This window comes from Sus scrofa, chromosome 3 (assembly GCF_054392235.1).
Source record: "Sus scrofa isolate SSC_HxYL_T2T_F1_AM1 chromosome 3, Sscrofa_HxYL_maternal_Yorkshire_Landrace_v2.0, whole genome shotgun sequence".
NCBI classification, from domain to species: Eukaryota; Metazoa; Chordata; class Mammalia; order Artiodactyla; family Suidae; genus Sus; species Sus scrofa.
This window is the reverse complement of record NC_139385.1, coordinates 30,053,366-30,072,306: the sequence shown is the minus strand read 5'-3', so window position 1 is coordinate 30,072,306 and position 18,941 is coordinate 30,053,366. Positions and strand designations below refer to the sequence as shown.

At 39.6% G+C, this 18,941-nt stretch overlaps 1 protein-coding gene and 1 long non-coding RNA gene across 31 annotated transcripts in view; one reads left to right on the top strand and one right to left on the bottom strand.

The window, feature by feature from the left end:
• The window catches only part of LOC102163149 (uncharacterized), a 127,443-nt gene that overhangs the window by 38,090 nt on the left and 70,412 nt on the right, over positions 1–18,941 (bottom strand). For 6 of the 18 annotated variants that reach the window (XR_002342382.2, XR_014840610.1, XR_002342383.2 and 3 more), the window contains 2 exons: positions 13,035–13,203; positions 4,882–6,117 (listed from right to left, as the gene is read on the bottom strand). This is a non-coding gene — a long non-coding RNA (uncharacterized LOC102163149). Of the gene's footprint in view, positions 1–2,819; positions 6,118–13,034; positions 13,204–18,941 lie in introns of those variants that run through there. The other 12 variants (XR_014840609.1, XR_014840608.1, XR_014840617.1 and 9 more) reach the window with 3 other exon arrangements.
• The window catches only part of ABCA16 (ATP binding cassette subfamily A member 16), a 223,369-nt gene that overhangs the window by 143,213 nt on the left and 61,215 nt on the right, over positions 1–18,941 (top strand). For 11 of the 13 annotated variants that reach the window (XM_085017369.1, XM_085017368.1, XM_085017370.1 and 8 more), the window contains 3 exons: positions 2,566–2,753; positions 5,338–5,463; positions 5,713–5,907. In XM_085017369.1, the coding sequence (XP_084873495.1) occupies positions 2,566–2,753; positions 5,338–5,463; positions 5,713–5,907 (509 nt within the window). Of the gene's footprint in view, positions 1–2,565; positions 2,754–5,337; positions 5,464–5,712; positions 5,908–8,596; positions 8,804–9,073; positions 9,214–9,821; positions 9,960–18,941 lie in introns of those variants that run through there. The other 2 variants (XM_085017374.1, XM_085017376.1) reach the window with 2 other exon arrangements.

Genomic DNA, 18,941 nt, shown 5'->3' with positions numbered 1-18,941 from the left:
AAACCACGAGTCTGTTATCTGTGAGTCTGTTTCTGTTTGTAGACAGGTTCATTTGTGCCATATTTTAGATTCCACATATAAAGGTTATCATATAGTATTTGTCTTTCTCTTTCTGTGGCTTTTTATTTTCTCTTTTCATGTAGCTTTTAATATTTTGTATTTGATTTTTGTCAGTTTGATTAGTATGTGTCCACTGCATTTCCTCTTGGGTTTATCCTGTGTGGAATTTTCTGTGCTTCTTCAACTGGAGTGACTATTTCCTTTCCAGTATTAGGGAAGCTTTTGTCTGTAATCACTTGAGATACTTTCTATGGTCCTTTCTCTCTCATTTCTCCTCTAGAACCCCATGATATAAATGTGGTATGTTTAATGTTGTCCCAAAAGTCTCTCAGACTTTCCTCAGTTTTTTTTTTTTTTTTTTTTTTTGGCCATGCCTGCAGTATGTGGAAGTGCCCAGGCCAGGGATCTAACCTGTAACTTGTGCCAGAGCTATGACAACACTGGATCCTTAAAACGGTGCACCGCAAAGGAACTCCTCTTTTCATTTTCATTCATTTCTGTGGCAGTGATTTCCACCACTCTGTCTTCCACCTCACTTATTTGTTCTTGTGCCTCCATTATCCTGCTGTTGACTTCCTTCTAGTGTATTTTTCACTTCAGATACTGTATTATTCATCTTATTTCATTCTTCAAGTACTCTCTTTGTTAAACATTTCTTGTAATTTCTCTGTTGGCATCTTCATTCTTTTTATATCTTGGATCTTTCCTATCATCATCCTGAATTCTTTTTTAGGTAGATTGCCTATCTCTTCTTCATTTAGTTGTTTTGGAGGTTTCTTTCCCTTGTTCCTTTCTCTGAAAGCTATTTCTTCTTTGTTTCATAATGTCTAAATGTCTAAGTTAATGGTCCCCTTGAGAACAGGTGTGTAGATAAGAGTAGCTGGTGCCCCATACTGGAGTTCTTGGGCGGAGGTGGCTCATATATACTCAGAGAACATGATGGCAGTGGTATCATGCTACCTCTCCTTAAGCCAAGTGGTTGCTAGGGATAAAGTCCATGAAGGAGGTGGCAGTGGTTCATGGTTCACAGGACTGTTATTATAGCATGGGGGGGGGGTGTTGCATCAGCTCCTGCAACCCCTCCCACTACCAGGCAGCTCTCAGGACCGTTTACTATTCTGGGAGGTCATCAGCTGCTCCTGCAGTCCCTCCCTTTGCCAGTAAGACTCTGAGGACTGCTCCCTGTAACCAGGGTGGCTGGCGCCATTCCCATGGTCAGTTTTTTCTTTTGACCACTCTGAAGTCCCTCTCTGTAGCCCCAAGGATGTGGCTTGCTCCCTGGCAGTTGCTAAAAGGTGCTCTCTATAGCCACGGGATGTGCACTGTCCTTGAAGTTCCTGTGTGGTTCCCTCCAAGTTTGCTAACTATACTTCAATTTTAAAAAGAAAAGAGAATATTAGACACAGAAAAAATAGCAAGAACTAAGCAGACATTTTTCCAAAGAGGACATTCAAAACAGCCAGCAAATACATGAAAAGGTACTCAATATCACTCATTTTCAGAGAAATGCACATCAAACCTAAAATGATACATCATTTTACACCTGTTAGCCTGTTAGAATGGTTATCACCATAAAGACAAGGGGCAATAGGTGCCGGGAAGGGTGTGGTAAAAAGGGAACACAGGGGAGTTCCCGTCGTGGTGCAGTGGTTAATGAATCCGACTAGGAACCATGAGGTTGCGGGTTCGGTCCCTGCCCTTGCTCAGTGGGTTAAGGATCCGGCGTTGCCGTGAGCTGTGCTGTAGGTCGCAGATGCGGCTTGGATCCTGCGTTGCTGTGGCTCTGGTGTAGGCTGGTGGCTACAGCTCCGATTGGACCCCTAGCCTGGGAACCTCCATATGCCGCGGGAGCGGCCCAAGAAATAGCAACAACAACAACAACAAAAGACAAAAAAAAGACAAAAAAAAAAAAAAAAAAAGGGAACATACATATATTGTTGGTAGGAATGTAAACTGGTACAACTACTGTGGAAAATAATATGGAGGTTCCTCAAAAAGTTAAAAATAATACCTAGTATACCATCCACCACTTCCACTGCTGGGTATATATGTAAAGGAAATGAAATGGGATTTTGACAAGTTATATGCACTCACATTTATTACAGCATTATTCTCAATATTTGTAAACAACTCAAATGCCTATCAACAGGTGAATGAAGAGTGTTCTAATTTGATTGTTTCACACATACCTTCCAGTTTTCCCAGCACCACGTAAGGAAGGAAGGAAGGAAAGGAAGAGAGAAAGGGAGGGAGGGAGGAAGGAAGAGGAAAAAAAGAAACCTAGAGAAAAAAATTATTGACAGGAGAACAGTGTTATAATAACCATAAATATCAGGGAAAATCAAATAAGAGATAAAATATTAAGCCAATTACTTAGTTTTTATAATCTGTATGTCACTAAATCTACCTTAAAATTAATTTTTATCCTATATTTCTTAATATTTAGTGTCATTTTAGCCTTTGTATCAGTTTTTAAAGTAATGCTTTCTCTTTTACCACCCTCAGTTACTGAGAACAGTGTGTATAGTTTTGGAGAACACGGGATTGCAAAGTTTTTGATTTCACTGGCTGCCCTGGGCTTAATTTTTCTGCTCTTGCTGTTTTGTCTGGAAAGTACATTCTGGAGCCTGAAAAACTTTTTTTTTCATAAAATTGTATTTGCTGTCTACAAAATATTCAGGAAACGCAAGAAGGTGAGTAACATACCTTTAGATACAACTCAAAGAAAGTTCAGTGTTAGGCCAGAACACATTAAGTTACTTATTCATATCTCTGTATTTGATAAAGAAAAGATCATTCAACTATACCAAGATCTACCTGGGACCAATCTGAACCACAGGTCTTTCATTTTAGTTTGGATTTCAGGTTCTAAACTTTGAATGCTCTGCCAGGAAGAAAATAATACATTTAAGCAATTTTTATTATAGAAAGTTCTGCCTTGTTCACGTTCAGTCTCTGAGATGTATTTGGTTATGATTATAGGACTGACTTCTTTAAAAGTGTGTAGAATTCCAGGGTTTCATGGCCTTGACCTATCAGATTATTACCTATTGGTTTACATAGCTCTCATAATTCCACATAATCTCTGAGTTTTGCCGAGGATTTTTGATTTTAATGGTCCATTCATTCAGTAACTGAGTTATCACTGATCTATTCTTGAACCTCTCTCGAGGCAGAAAACCTACATTTGTCTCTTTCTGACTTTCTTTCATTCATCCTAATCCTGTCTCCAGGTCCTGCTCCAGGGTGTCTCTAGATCTTGACCATAAATTTCTCTGAGCCTGCATAACTCTAATATTTCAGAAGGAAGGATAGCTCAAGACTATAATGGCCTTTGCTTCCATCTGGAATTCTGACTAGCATGAAGAGCATTTACCTAGAGTTTTAGTTGCCTGCTTTATGTTGCAAATTTATGCATAGAACTACATAATTAGAAAAAAGTCCTGTTCTATCTACTTTTATGCTAAAACCCATAGAGATGTTATTACTCGAATCAGAAGATGTCTGGTCCCACATGACCAACAAAAATAAATTTAGAAAATTTGAGCAGCATGTAATAGACATGATTTTCTTCTTAGTGCCTAGAATTAAAAAGAGGAATGTTATGTTGAGACTTTTTTCCTGCCCTGACTTTCTTAGGCTGAGGCAATAGCCCCTGAACCATGTCACACGTCAGGTATGAAACAAGAAGTATAATGAGTATGGAGGGAGATTTTGTGATAATGAGAATACTCAGCTCGTATGCTCTATTTGTCACTGCCTCCTGAGTAGAGAGAAAGGGCAATACCAAGCAAAAGAATAATACTTGGAATTGGCCAAGGCCTCAAAATTTATGTAGTAATCTCATGATCTATTCTGCTTAGCCTTAGTATCCTTAAACATAAATAAACTGAATCCCCTGTTTCAAGCCAAAATGTTCAATCTTAGTTTTCTTAACATTTCAAAGTGAGAAATAGTCATGAGTATCAATGAAAAGTAAAAGATTGTTCATGAATCATAAAAAGCGAAAGATATTAAATATAGAATTCTTTGTTGACAGATTTTTAACACTTTGCCTATATCACAGCACTGCCTTTTAGCTCCCATTGCGTTCATAGTATAGGGTACTGATTTCATGAAAAGTCAGCTATTAGTCCTTTTTTGTCCCCTTGCATCTAATGAGTAATTTCTCTCTATCCATTTTCAAGTTTTATATTTGTCATTAACTTTCAATAGTTTATAATGTGGCTTATTATGTATCTCTTTGTGTTTAAACTACTTAGGAGAATTTTAAATTCCTAGACATACAAACTCACATTTTCATCAAATTTAAGAAATTTTTGGCCATTATTCTTCATTTGTCAACATTTAACATCTATTTATGATTTGTTTCAAAAGAAGCTGTCTGCAAACTAGGGAAAGAAACTGTCTTAACCTGATAAGTGGCATCTATTTATATGTAAAGCTTACAGTAAACCTAATGGTGAAAGACTAAATGTTTTCCCTTTAAGATTGAAAGTGACGCAGGGATGTTCACTCTTAACACTTCCATCAACTAATTTTGAGATGGGGGGGGGGGGGGAAGCAATTAAAGCAGCTCTCTTCTCACTCTTGATGAGCATGTTTCCTGAGCTGAATATATTCTGCTGCTCCATTTCCTCCTTAATTTAACCATTACCATTAAATCAGTACTTGAAGCGAACATAAGCAATTCAACACAATAAAATTTTTCTCAAGCAGTACAAATTACTAGTCACAACACACCCCATGCTGTTTCATTCCTACACATCTTTCGCTGAGCTCCCACTGCTGATGACAGATGTTCTTCCATCCCCACCCTACCTTCATTCTCTCAATGTATCTTCTGTTTATTCTTCAAATTCATCTCAGACTTCACTTTAAGGGGCCGTCTCTCAAAAAAAAAAAGGAGTTCATTTTTCTCCTCTCTTGGATCTCATGGTCTCTTGAACATATTTTAATTGTAGCAAACCACAGGAAATAAGAATTAATGTTATTGATAGGGCTTTTGTTCTCCACAAAGTGTCCATGTTCCTGGCAAGGACATACTGCTGACCCAGAACCGTTGTAGAGAATCTTGTTCATGACTGTAGTTTCTAAAACTCAAGAATAAATCTGCGCCTAAGAGTCCAAGAAATTGATAAGGTTCTTTGACATTATTCGAACATATTCTGACATCTTTGCCATCACTCCTTCCGGTCAGCTTTCTTAAAGCCCCCCGCTTTAAACCAAGATGTCTAATGTTTATCCACACCTGTGATCCTTGTCTTGAAAATACAGGCCACCGTGTCCACCCAAGTGATCAACGAGTATGTGGATAAAGATGTAGAAAATGAAAGGAAGAGAGTCCTGGCACTGTTACCTAAGTTGAAGGCTGCACCCGTGCTTCTTAGTGAACTTACAAAGGTAAAGTGATTCAACGTCCAACCTTGTCCTACCATCTACCAGGGAACTGCCGGGGTTCTGTTGGTAGTATTACTAATTCATTGAAGTTGTGCGGGTTCTAAGTGCTCTATGGTAAACCAGAGGGCTGACAGAGGAAGAGCTCTTGTGAAACTGTCCCCGGGCAGCAGTCCACAGGGGTCTGAGCTTATGGCTGTGGCTGATCCATAATCAGTGCTTCAGTACACTGTGGTGCTTTTTTCATTTTCTCAGATTTATTTCAAGTGTCCAGTTGTAATGGCTGTAAGAAACGTCTCCCTTTTAGTCCAAAAGTATGAGTGCTTTGGATTACTTGGATTAAATGGAGCTGGAAAAACCACTATATTCAAAATGCTGACCGGAGAGGAGACCTTAACTTCTGGCGTTGTGTTAATTAAAGACAATAACATCACGGAAAATATCCGAAAGGTATTTCTGGATCTAATCACGGAGTCGGTACCATAAGGGAGGAGGTACCCAGACAAGCGGGTGTGGGGGGAAGAAAAGCTGGAAGCATATGCATACATATATGTATTCTTTGATCAAAGCAGCAGACTCCAGGGACAGCGATAGTCATGATAACATCCCAGCTTTGGGAAAAGGCAAATACTCTTTGAGGCGGAAACAAAATCTGAGTACCTGTAAACAGATCAAACAAGAAACAAAAGAGCAGTTATTTCACTTAACCTGCTGTGACATAATTGGAATTTGGTAGAAAACAATGATTAGAAAAAGCAGTTGTGAAAGATATTGAGAAAGTAGAATTATTAGCATTTAGGCTGATATGAGTTTGGATGTGAGTTAGATGGGAAAAGAAGGTAACCTAAGGAATCTACTTAGAGCCAGTGAATGAGTGTCGTTCACCCAGAGAGTAAACACAGGAGATGAGTATATTCGGAGGAGGATATGTTGAAAGTTAGATGTCTGTGACACATTTAAATGGGAAATATCCTGGACGGTTGGAATTTATGATGGTGAATTGATAATGCAATAGAAATCTCTTGGGATGCATCAAAGTACAAGTGAAATGAAACTGTGGAAGTAAATGAGATAATCTCTAGGGAGTGTGTATAATAATGAGAAGAAAGATTTGAGTTGAATCTTGAGGACTATCAACAACAACTATTCTATGTTGACAGATAAGGAGAGACTAACTAGAGTTCCCTGGTGGCCTAGCAGTTAAGGATCCTGCATTGTCACTGCTGTGGCACAGGTTTGATCCCTGGCCTAGGAACTCCTGCATGCCATGGGTGCAACCAAAAAAAAAAAAAAAATTTTTTTTTTCTTTTTTTACATTCTATGTCTTTTGATTGGAGCATTTAGTCTGCTGAGATTGCCATTTTGAACGTTGTTTTCTAGTTGATTTTGAATGTCTTTTGTTCCTTTCTTTTCCTTTCCGTTTTTTCTTCTGTGATCTCATGGTTTTCTTTTCTGTTATGCTTGTGTTCTTATGAATCTATATTTTTCATTTGTGATTACCCTGTTTTTCAAGTGTGTTAACCTTCCTATATCTACTTGCTTTAGACTGGTAGTCATATAGGCTCAAACACATTCTAAAAACAAAAAAAAAATTCTACGTTTTCTTACTCTCTTCCCTGACATTTTATGATTCTGATGTCCTCTTTTACATCTTCATCTTTATCCCTTTGCAGTTCATTTTAGGTATCATCACTTTGACATTTTTTTTTTAATTTGTGTACTGGCTTATTTAAGTGATTTACTTTCCACTTGTGATTTTTCTCTTTCCTATAGATCTTGCTTTTTTTTTTTTTTTTTTTTTTTTTTAGGGCCATACCCATGGCATATGGAGGTTCCCAGGCTAGGGGTCTAATCAGAGCTACAGCTTCTGGCTTAAGCCACAGCCAGAGTCATGCCAGATCCAAGCCAAGTCTGCAAACTACACCACAGCTCACAGCAACGCCAGATCCTTAGCCCACTGAGCAAGGACAGGGATTGAACCCACAACCTCATGGTTCCTAGTTGGATTCTTTCCACTGCGCCGTGACAGGAACTCCTTAAGAACTTTCGATATTTCTCTTAGGATAAGTTTAGTATGGCTGTATTCTTTTAGCTTGTCTGAGTTCTTTATCTCTCCTATTCTAAATGATAATCTTTCTGGGTAAATAGCCTAAGGACTATAAATGTATCATGCCAACTTCCTCCTAGCTGCAGTGTTTCTGTAGAGAAATCTGCTGATAGCCTTATAAGAGTTCCCTCAAAATTAACTTTTTCTCTTGCTGTCTTTTGAACCCTCTCTTTAACTTTTGTCATTTTAATCATAATGTATCTTGATATAGGTCCATTTGGGTTATCTTGTTATCTGTGCTTCCTGTACCTGGATATCTCTTTCCTTCTTCAGGTTGGGGCAGTTTTCAGCCATAATTTCTTCAAATATATTTTCAATTCCCTTTTCTCTTTCTCCTCCTTCAGGGATCCCTATTGTGCATAAATGGCATGGTTGACATTATCCCATAGCTCTCATATATTGCTTTCACTTTTTTTTTCATTTGTCTTTCTGTCTGCCTTTGTTTAGGTGATTTCCATTATTCTGTCTTCCAGAATGTATTCATTCTTCTGAATTACTTAGTTTGCTATTTATTATCTTCCACTTGACTTTTGTCTCAGCAAGTAAGTTTTCTGATTTTGATTGGCTCTTTATACTTTCTAGTTCCTTTTCACAGTGCTCTGCATTTCTATCACTAGCCTTTCTTAATTCCCTTAGCATTTTTATTACCCTCTTTTTGAACTTGGACTCTAGTAATAGACTGGAGAGGTAAGTTTCATTATGTGCTCTTTCAGGGGAATTATCTTGTTCTTTTAATTGGTAATGGTTCCTCTTATTCTTCATTTTATTTCTATTTCTCTGTATGAATTTTGAAGATACAGTTACATACTGTGGTCTCAAAGGGCTGTTTTTGTGTGGGATCATCTCTGCATAGCACGTGTGAGTCTAATATTTTTGGTGCAAGGGCTGTTTTGAGTATGGATGCCTGCCACATCCTTCCTCAGTGTGGGCTGGCCATCATCCCCCTTGATAAGGGTGTGATTGGTGTTGTGGTGACCAGAGCCTGCGCTGGATATTGAGTGGGGGCTTCTCTTTGCTTTGTGGTTGTCCTAGGCCTGTCAGAGGCAGGATCTTCTCCCCAGTTGTTGGAGTAGAAGCTCCCAGATCCATTTCTGAGCCACAGCATGAGGTAGGTAGGACTGGAGTGCTCCCCAGAGGAGCCACTGACTAGTACTCTGGAGGAGCTGTGCACTGGGAAGTGCACTGTGTGGTGTCACCTGTCACCTGTTGTGTGGGCTCAAAGGTACAGTGTTGTCTTTATTGCCCCCAGCCCCCACCTCAACCATAGACATGGAGGGGTCCTCAAACACTGTGCTCACCAAGCCACCAGTGCAGATCTGCCCGTGCAGATCCCCCAAAGTCAGGCATGGGGGCTGCTATAGTCACACACCTTGACACACTTTAGGAGCTACGAATTAACCTGAACCTTGGCCCCACCTCCACTTGTGCATGCTCATAAAGCCTGAAACTGCTAAGGCTGGACCTGCCCCAGCCACCAGAATACCACTAATATGCTCAAATGTCTTGCAGACCCTGAGTTTACAGAGCCATGGGCTGTGGAAGAAAACTGAAGTTCCACTACCACTGGGACAACTGCTTGTATTTCAGCCCTCCTTCCAAAGTCACATGGCCCTTGGGGATCAGCTCAGATTTCAGCCCCACCTCCACATGTGAGTAATTCACCAGCACTTGTAGAAGCAGAGCTGCCCCCACTGTGGTCATGCTGAGAATGAGGCTGCTGAGGCAGGTCCTGCCCCTCCCTTCATGTGCATCAATAATGGGGCTTCTATGGTGAACCTTTCCGTGCGTACTCCCAGTTGCACAGGCACACTTCAGGCCCTTCAGGCTGTCCCATGCAGCCAACCCTAGGCCTCTCCTAAGGTCAGTCTGTCAAAGCCTGAGTTTCAGAACCCAGCCCCGATGTGCACCACCAGATGTGATAGGCTACAGCGTGGTGGCCAGAACCATCGGTGCTGGTCTCTGTTCTGCCTGCTGCAGTCTGACTTCTGCACTCTCCTCTGAGCCTCTGAAGCTCCCTTTCTCTCCCAGCTGATCTCCCAGCCAGCAAAGGAAGTTCTCAGAGTTAAGAGAACCTTTCCTCTTCACAGTGCCCTCCCAGGAGTGCAAGTTCCATCCCAATTCCTTCTTATCTCCCATTTGTCCGACCTGGTTATGTGGTCATCTGTTTTGCAGCTTTGGTTGTATGAGATCTTCTAGCATTCAGTAGATGTTCTGTGAGAATTTTTCCACACGTATTTTTTTTCCACTGTGCTCACAGCATGTGGAAGTTCCCGGGCCAGGAAGTGAACCTGCATCACAGCCATGACCCTTGCCACAGCAGTGACAACAGCAGATCCTTAACCCTCTGAGCCACCAGGAAACTCCACATGGATTTTTCATGGATTTGGAGAAGGAGGTAAGCTCCATCTCCTATTCTGCTATCTTGATCTCTCTCTACCTACATCTTAAGGGTTCACAGTTTCTCAACTTTCTCAGTTTCTGTGTTAGAGATTCTGTACTTTGTGAGTGGTAAAAATTTGGACCCCACGTGCAAACCCAGCTTATCCTCTATTTCCACTGGATTTTATTTCTGCCCATGGCCTGGAAATTTTTTAAACTCTAAGCTATAATTCCTCTCCAAAATTCCTGCAGTGTTCAGGTCCAAAGTCTTGAATTTTTTAGTGTACTTTTATTTCAACTTAACTCCCTTTAATATTTCTAGTAATGATAAGGTGAGAAGATTTTTGTTTGTCTGGGGAAATATTTCTCTCTCGTTTTTAAAGCATAAGTTTTCCGGATTTAGTATTCTTGGTTGGCAGCTTTTTCTCTTGCTTTTTTCAAAATTCTTTTTGACAGTTTGATTATAATGTGTCTTGGTCTGGATCTCTTTATCTTTTTTGGCTATCTTTCAGCTTCCTTGATCTAGATGTCCTTCATTCCCTAAGTTTATTATGTTCTCAGACATTTTCTTTCTCTTTTTTTTTCTTTAGGGCCACAACCATGGCATATGGAGGTTCCGAGGCTAGGGGTCCAGTCGGAGCTATGCTGCTGCCCTACACCACAACAGTGCGGGATCCAAGCTGCATCTGTGACCTACACCACAGCGCATGGCAACGCCAGATCCTTAACCCACTGAGAGAGTCCAGGGATTGAACCCGCGACCTCATGCTTCCTAGTCAGATTTGTTTCCACTGCACCATGACGGGAACTCCTATGACAACTATTTTAATTTCTTTGCCATGTAAACCATTTACTCTCCATTTTATTAGGGTCAGTTTTCTAAATATTGTTCTTTTATTTATAAAAATGTTCTTCATTTTCCTTGGCTCTTTGTGTTAAAACATCTCTGGAGTTCCTGTTGTGGTGCAGCAGAAACAAATCTGACTAGGAAAACATGAGGCTGCAGGTTTGATCCCCGGCCTCGCTCAGTGGATTAAAGATCTGGTGTTGCCATGAGCTGTGGTGTAGGTCACAGACACAGCTTGGATCCTGCCTTGCTATGGCTGTGGTGTAGGCCAGAAACTGTAGCTCTGGTTCGACCCCTAGCCTAGGTACCTCCATGTGCCACAGGTACAGCCCTTAAAAAAAAAAAAAAAAAAAGCAAAACATAAAAGTGAAGACAGTTTTTTTGTAATAGCCTCCAAAGTGGAAACAATCCAAATTCACAGCAGACTGGGTAAACAAATTATGGGATACCCAATGGAATACCACACAGAAATACAATGGGCTGACTCCTGACGGATGCCACAATGTGGATGGATCTCAAAACATTTAATGCTTGATGAAAGAATATGTATTAAAAATGTATGTTATATATCTTTTATACAAAGTTCTATTATAATAAGTTAAATTAATTCACAGTGGCAGAAATTACATCAATCATTGATATAAGTGTAGGAGGAATGAGAGCAGGGATTACAAAGAGACAATAAAAACTATTGAGGCTGTTAGATACACTGTCCTAATTATGGCGAGTTTCACAGTTGTATGTATATATCAAATTTATCATATAATTTAAATACAGTCTGCTGTATGTCAGTTATACCTTAACAAAGCTATTATCAGCATATGGTGGTGACTGGTAGTAAAATAAAAACATTTTCAGATAAAAAATATGAGATTTATTACTACCAGAATAATCTTGCTAAGGGAAATACTAAAGGATTTATACTTCAAGAATAACTAAAAAAAAAAGTCTTGTTCAGAAAAAAAGAAAACTGATCCATGACAAAAGGTTTGCAATGAAAGAAGGAATGAAAATGCAAAGTGATAAAACTTGAGTCTATGTCAATTTACATTGATTTTTAAAGTATTAATGAGAATTATAAAATAGTACTGAAATACATGACAATTTCCCGATATAAGTTCCAAAGATAGTAAATGAAATTAAGGTGTTCTTATTTGCATAGGCCAGGGGTACAGTAGAAAAATTCATTTTTTATTTTGTTAAGAGTTAACCTATTTTATGTTTTAGAGTAATCACTAGTAGATAGAAGCAGTATATATAAATTTCAAAAGAAGGGATGTAATGATTAAAAAGCACTCAATCAATCCAAAATAAGCCAAGAAAAATAGAGTAACCAATACATGGGACAAATAGAATACATAAATTTAGTTGACAGAAATAAATTCACATATATGAGTAGTATAAGTGAACTCAACATTAAAGGACCAAGATCAAAGTTTGGATAAAAGTAAACAAAGAAAAAAATTAAACTACATTCTCTACAAGGGGCATATTTTAAAGTTAGGTTTTTTTTTGTTTTGTTTTGTTTTTTGTCTTTTAGGGCCACACCTGTGACATAGGTGGTTCCCAGGCTAGGGGTCAAATTGGAACTGTAGCCACTGGCCTACAACTCAGCCATAGCAATGCAGGATCCGAGCCACATCTGTGACCTAGACCATAGTGCACAGCAACACTGGATCCTTAACCCACTGAGAGAGGCCAAGGATCAAACCTGCGTCCTCATAGATACTAGTCAGATTGTTTCTGCTGAGCCACGATGGGAACTGCAGGCATATTTTAAATAGAAGGAAAATTTGAAAGTAAATGAAGAGGGAATTCCTATTGTGGCTTAGCAGTAATGAAGCTGACTAGTATCCATGAAGATGCAGGTTTGAGCCCTGGCTCCTCTCAGTTGGTTAAGGATCGAGTGTTGCCATGAGCTGTGGTATAGGCTGCAGATGCAGCATGGATCCCATGTTGCTGTGGCTGTGGTGTAGCCTGGCAGCTACAGCTCCAATTCAGCCCCTAGCCTGGGAACTTCCAAATGCCACAGGTGTGGCCCTAAAAAAAAAAAAAAAAAAAAAAAGTAAGTAAATGAAGAGAAAATGAAGAGAAAAAGATATACTGTGAATATATTATTCCAAAGAATAGGGCTAGCTATAACATTAGACAAAACTTTAAGGCAAAGATTATTATAATTTCCATCAGAAAAACATAGTTTAAAATTTTAGGTGTCGTTCCTATCGTGGCTCAGTGGTAACAAACCTGACTAGTATCCATGAGGATGAAGATTCAATCCCTGGCCTCAGTTAGTGGGTTAAGGATCTGGCATTGCCATGAGCTCTCGTGTAGGTTGCAGATGCAGCTCAGATCCTGCGTTGCTATGGCTTGAGCATAGGCTGGCAGCTGCAAAACCTATGGCATGGGTATGGCCCTAAAAAAAAAAAAAAAAAAAAAAAATAGGTGTCTGAGAATATAGTCTCAAAATTTAAGAATAAAAAAGGGGGGCATCGAAGGAGAAACAGATACTTATGATTGTAGCAGCTAATTCTAATGATGCTGTTTTTTCATATAAGGAATATTTATAAGAACTGATCATATGCTGGAGGAAAGCAAGGTTTAATTTCAAAGATATATGAATATGTATTTATAGGGAGTTGCCATTGTGGCTCAGTGGTTAACGAATCCGACTAGGAACCACGAGGTTGTGGGTTCGATCCCTGGCCTTGCTCAGTGGGTTAACCATCCGGCGTTGCAGTGAGCTGTGGTGTAGGTCGAAGACGTGGCTCGGATCCCGCGTTGCTGTGGCTCTGGTGTAGGCCAGTGGCTACAGTTCCGATTCAACCCCTAGCCTGGGAACCTCCATATGCCATGGGAGTGGCCCAAGAAATGGCAAAAAGACAAAAAAAAAAAAAAATACATGAATATGTATTTATAAAAGATGCCATTAGAACAATACAATACTTTGTAAATATCAGAACAAAATAAAAAGACCTTATTATAAAACGACCTTAATATAAAACAAGGTGGAATTCTAGCCTAAAAGCATCAAAGATGACAAAAGGGGCACTAAGATTAAAGGTGACATTTATAATGGAGATGGAAAGGTTATGAATAGTTTTTGCACCAAACGACACAGAAGCAACCTCCCTAAGGCAGACATTATAGTAGATATGAGAAAAAAAACATGTAATACATGAAATGCTTAACTCTTTTTAGTCCAAGACAGATCATGTCAATAGAAAATAAACATGGACAAAGAATATGTAAGCAACATATTCAATATGGTAATATAATTAATATATATCAAATTCTACATCTCTCAAAAATAATTCACTTGTATGACCATTTTAATGCTATATATTAAAAAACAATATATCCAAATCTAAAGTATATAGTATATGATTGTAATTGAATAAAATAAAGCATAACAAAGTTAGAATATGAAAAGGCTCTCCCATTTTGAAATTTAAAAATTCATCATTAGGTAATTCTTGCATTTAATGAAGTATTATAAAATTTCTACAAAATAATAAAACAGTATATGTCACAGATTATGATGTAATAAACCTCTACTCAGAATAATGTGTAATTTTATATATACTCATTTCAATTTTAAAAGAATAAAATAAACTTATAAACACCTGGCTCAGAAAAAAAAAAAATGAATGGAAGGAAAGCATATAAAAGTATAAATGTATAAAACAAGTATATAATTGGTATGTAAAAATATAAAGTCATCTAAACAATGAATAAGTCAGATCACTAGAACTTTGCAAAAAACAAAAGATAAACCTATTAAAACTAGGCAGGGGTGGGGATCAAGATGACAGAGGAGTTAACATATGGTACTTGCCTTCTCCCACAAACACATCAAAAAAAAAAAAATTTCACATGTAGAATGATTTGCACAGAACATCTACTGAATGCTGGCAGAACCTAAGACCTCCAAAAACAGCAAGAAACCCTCCACATATCTGGGTATAACAAATGAAAAAGAAGAGAAAGAAAAGAATCAGGAGAGACCAGCATTCCTGAGGAAGCTGTGAAAGAGGGAAAGAATCTTCACCCCGGGAGGCCTCCTAATTGACAAGGAGATTAGCTGGGATAGAGGGGAGCCTCAACGCCTTGGAGAAAAGTGAAGCAGCAGGTCAGAGGAGGGCAAAGCAGAGAGACAGCCACAAGCTTCATCACTACGTGAGACACTTGGGTGGCTGGGAGTTGAGACTCAGACTTCAGAGGTCAGTTCTGGGGAGAGGACTAGGGTTGGCTATATGAAGACAGCCAGAGGGGACCAGGGAGCTGTGCACAACAGGGGAAAAGTGTGGGAAGAGGCCTGGCCCACATGAGAAGCAAGGTAAATTGTTGGGAAGGGCGAGAGAAGGACAGGACTGCCACAGGAATATCTTTCTCTGTGCATGCTCAGGCTGTCAGGCGCCTTTTGAGTGGGCTATAGGGGTGGGTGCAAACCCCTGCAGCCATTTCAGACTCCTGATCTGGGGCACAGCCTGCCACCACTAAAGTTCCCATGATCAGGCACCACCTGTGGCCCCAGTCACCTCAGGGGTCGCCACTGAGGAAGGCCCTGCAACTGAGCACCAGTCATTGCCCTGACCCCCTGCGCATGCACACACCCCACTGTTGTTGCTGCCCACCTCCCTGAGGATCACTGCCACTGCCCAGGGCCCTGAACCCAGGAGTAGCCTGTGCCCCCACCTTCCCACGGGTCCTTCCCACTGCCAGGGGCCTGGCAACAGGACACTGGCTATAGGCCCTGCCCATTGCCCCCATCTCCTTGAAAGCATGCATAGGCTATACACCTGCACACCCCCATCAAGGGGATAACAGCCTGTACACACTGAGGAAAGAGAAAAAAAATTATGGAAACCAAAAGAAGCCCTCCCATCAAAAGAAAACACACACACACACACACACATATATATATATATACACATACAGATATGGCCTTCACAAGCTACCCAGAGATGCTCCCACATATCAACAGTCCTCCAAGACTACTGAAGATAATTGTTTCCCCTAAACCAACAAAAAGAAGAATATAAGCAAAATGAAGAGGCACAAGAACCATTCCTATTTAAAAGAAAAGGAAAATTTCTGTGAAGGAGCAATGAAACAGACCTCTGCAGTCTAACAGACACTGAGTTCAAAAGGGAGATAATGAAAATACTGAAGGAATTAAGAACTGATATGTACAGTGGTGCACATTACTTTAGAAAGGAATTAGAGGAGACAGGATTAAGATGGCAGAATAGAAGGACTGGAACTCAACTTCTCTCCTAAAAACAACAAAACTAACAACTAAAGACTGAGCAACCTCCACCCAAATGGACCGGAAACCTTCAAAAAGATACCCTACTCCAGAAGAAAAAGAAGAGGCCACATCGAGAGGTAGGAGAGGCTATTTCACGATATAAATAACCCCATACCTCCCAGGTGGGAAGCTCCACAGACTGAAACTAACTGGTTCACAGAGACTCACCTACAGGAGTGAGAGTTCTGAGCCCCACATCAAACCCTCACGTGTGGGGATCCAGCACTGGGAGAAAGAGCCCTTGGAGCATCTGGCATTGAAGGCCAGTGGGGCTTGGGCGCAGGAGCTCCACAGGACTGGGGGAAACAGAGACCCCATTCTTAAAAGGTGCACACGGACTTTCTCGTGCACTGGATCCCAGGGCAGAGCGAGGTCTCCAAGGGAATCTGGGTCAAACCTGACTGCGGTTCTTGGAGGACATCTTGGGAAAACAGGGGTAAATGGTACTTGTTGTGAGGGAGGGACATTGAAGGCAAAGCTGTCGGGAATATTTAGCAGCGTGCCTTTCTCTGGAGGTGGCCATTTTGGGAAAATCTGGCCCCAACTGTCAGTCAGTGCTGAGAAGCCCCAGGGCAAACAGCAACCCAGGTGGGATCACAGCCCCGCCCCTCAGTAAACAGGCTACCCAAAGACCCCTCAGGCACATAGCAGCCTCTAGTCCCATCCAGAGACTAAGCCCCACCTACCAGAAGGATTAGAATCAGCTCCACCTACCAGTGGGCAGGCATCAGTCCCTCCCATCAGGAAGCCTACAGCAAGCCCCCCATACTGACTTCAGCCACAAAGAGGGTAGACACCAGAAGAGAGGCTACGACCCTATTATCTGTAAAAAGGTCATCACACCAAAAACCTATAAAAATGAAAAGACAGAGAACTGTAACTCAGGTGAGAGAGAAAGGAAAAACCCCAGAAAAACAGCTAAGTGATCAGGAGATTCTCAGCCTCCAAGAAAAAGACTTTAGATTGTTGATGCTGAAGATGATGCAAGACATTGGAAATAAACTGGAGACAAAGACGGATAACTTACAGGAAACACTAACCAAAGAGATACAAGATATAAAACTTAAACAAGAAGGGATGCAAAATGCAATAACAAATAAAAAATTCACTAGAATAAAATTAAAAAAAATTCACTACAGGCAGCTGACGGCAGAATACAGGAGGCAGAAGAACAAATAAGTGAGGTGGAGGACAGATTAGTGGAAATTACGCATGCAGAACAGAAATGAGAAAAAAGACTGAAAACAAATAAGAATCTCAGAGAACTCTGGGACAACATGAAACGCAACAACATCCATATTATAGGGGTACCAGAAGAAGAGAGAGAGAAGGGGACAGAAAAAATATTCCAAGAGATAATAGCCGAAAACTTCCCTAACATGGGGAAGGAACCACTCACTCAAATCCAGGAAGCACAATGAGTACCATATAAAATAAACCCAAGGAGGAATATACCAAGACACATATTACTCAAACTGACCAAAATTAAAGACAAAATCTTGAAAGTAGCTAGGGAAAAGAAACAACATACAAGGGAACCCCAATAAGGTTATCAGCAGATTTTTCAGCAGAAACTCTGCAAGCCAGAAGGGAGTGGCATGATATACTTCACGTGATGAAAGGAAAAAACCTCCAAGATTAATCTACCCAGCAAGGCTCTCATTTAGATTTGAAAGAGATATCAAAACCTTCACAGATAAGTAAAAGCTGAAAGAATTCCCAAACACTAAACCAGCCTTACGACAAATACTAAAGGAACTTCTCTAGGAAGAAAAGGCAAGACAGCAACAGGAAACAAAAATTCCACAAATGATAAGGCTCACCAGTAAAGGTATATATACAGTAAAGATACGAAATCATCCATGCACAATTACACCACCAAAATCAGGAATCATGAGAAGAGGTGGGTACAAATGCAGGACACTGGAGATGAACTTGCAATTAAGAGAACAACAACTTAAAACAATCTCGTATACATATAGACTCATATCAAAACTTCAGAATAACTGCAAACCAAAAATCTACAATTGATACACAAACAAGGAATCTCTGGAGAAGAAATATATCTCATAGTAAGTAAGTGCATAATCCACCATGAAGGGGGTCATTTGACATCATTCTTGAAATGCTGAAGTCTTCTTATATCTTATGCTGATTTCCTCTCCATCAAAGAATTTATGATAATTATAATTAATGCAACTGTACAATTAAATAATACAGTTCTACAATTGTATTATTAATAACCATTCCTCTCCATGGTACAATGTAAGGTCTATAATGTCTTATTTATCACATCACCTAGAATTGTGTAATGCCTATATTGAAGAATCAATAAGATGTAACAAATTGTGAGGACATATTTATATAGTTACACTGTTTTTTGACCAATTTATGCATTTTATATTTTACTTATTTTCAGAGGGTATATTATTTGTTATTCTTACCAGTTATTTTTTATTATGCTATATAACATATTTAATGGTATATAAGGCTTTCTTTATAAATTTTAGTTGCATAATATACACATTTTAATATAATGCTAATTTTTAAGGAAAAATTGAATGTAATAGATAACACTAAATAGTAAAGATGAAAGCCATACAAAATGGGATAAAGTATAGATTTCCTATTTGTCTCAGCATATTTTCTATTCCACTTCTCCAGAGGGAGTCACTTAATCTGTTTCTTAAGATCCATGATATAATAATCTGTATGAATGTAACTGTGTTTAAATATATGTATTTTATTCTGTTAAAAAAAATAAACAAAAGAATTAGAAACCTACAGAGGAAATAAGAAAAATTAGAAATTCATCTTCAAAGACAAAAGCTCAGTTAAAT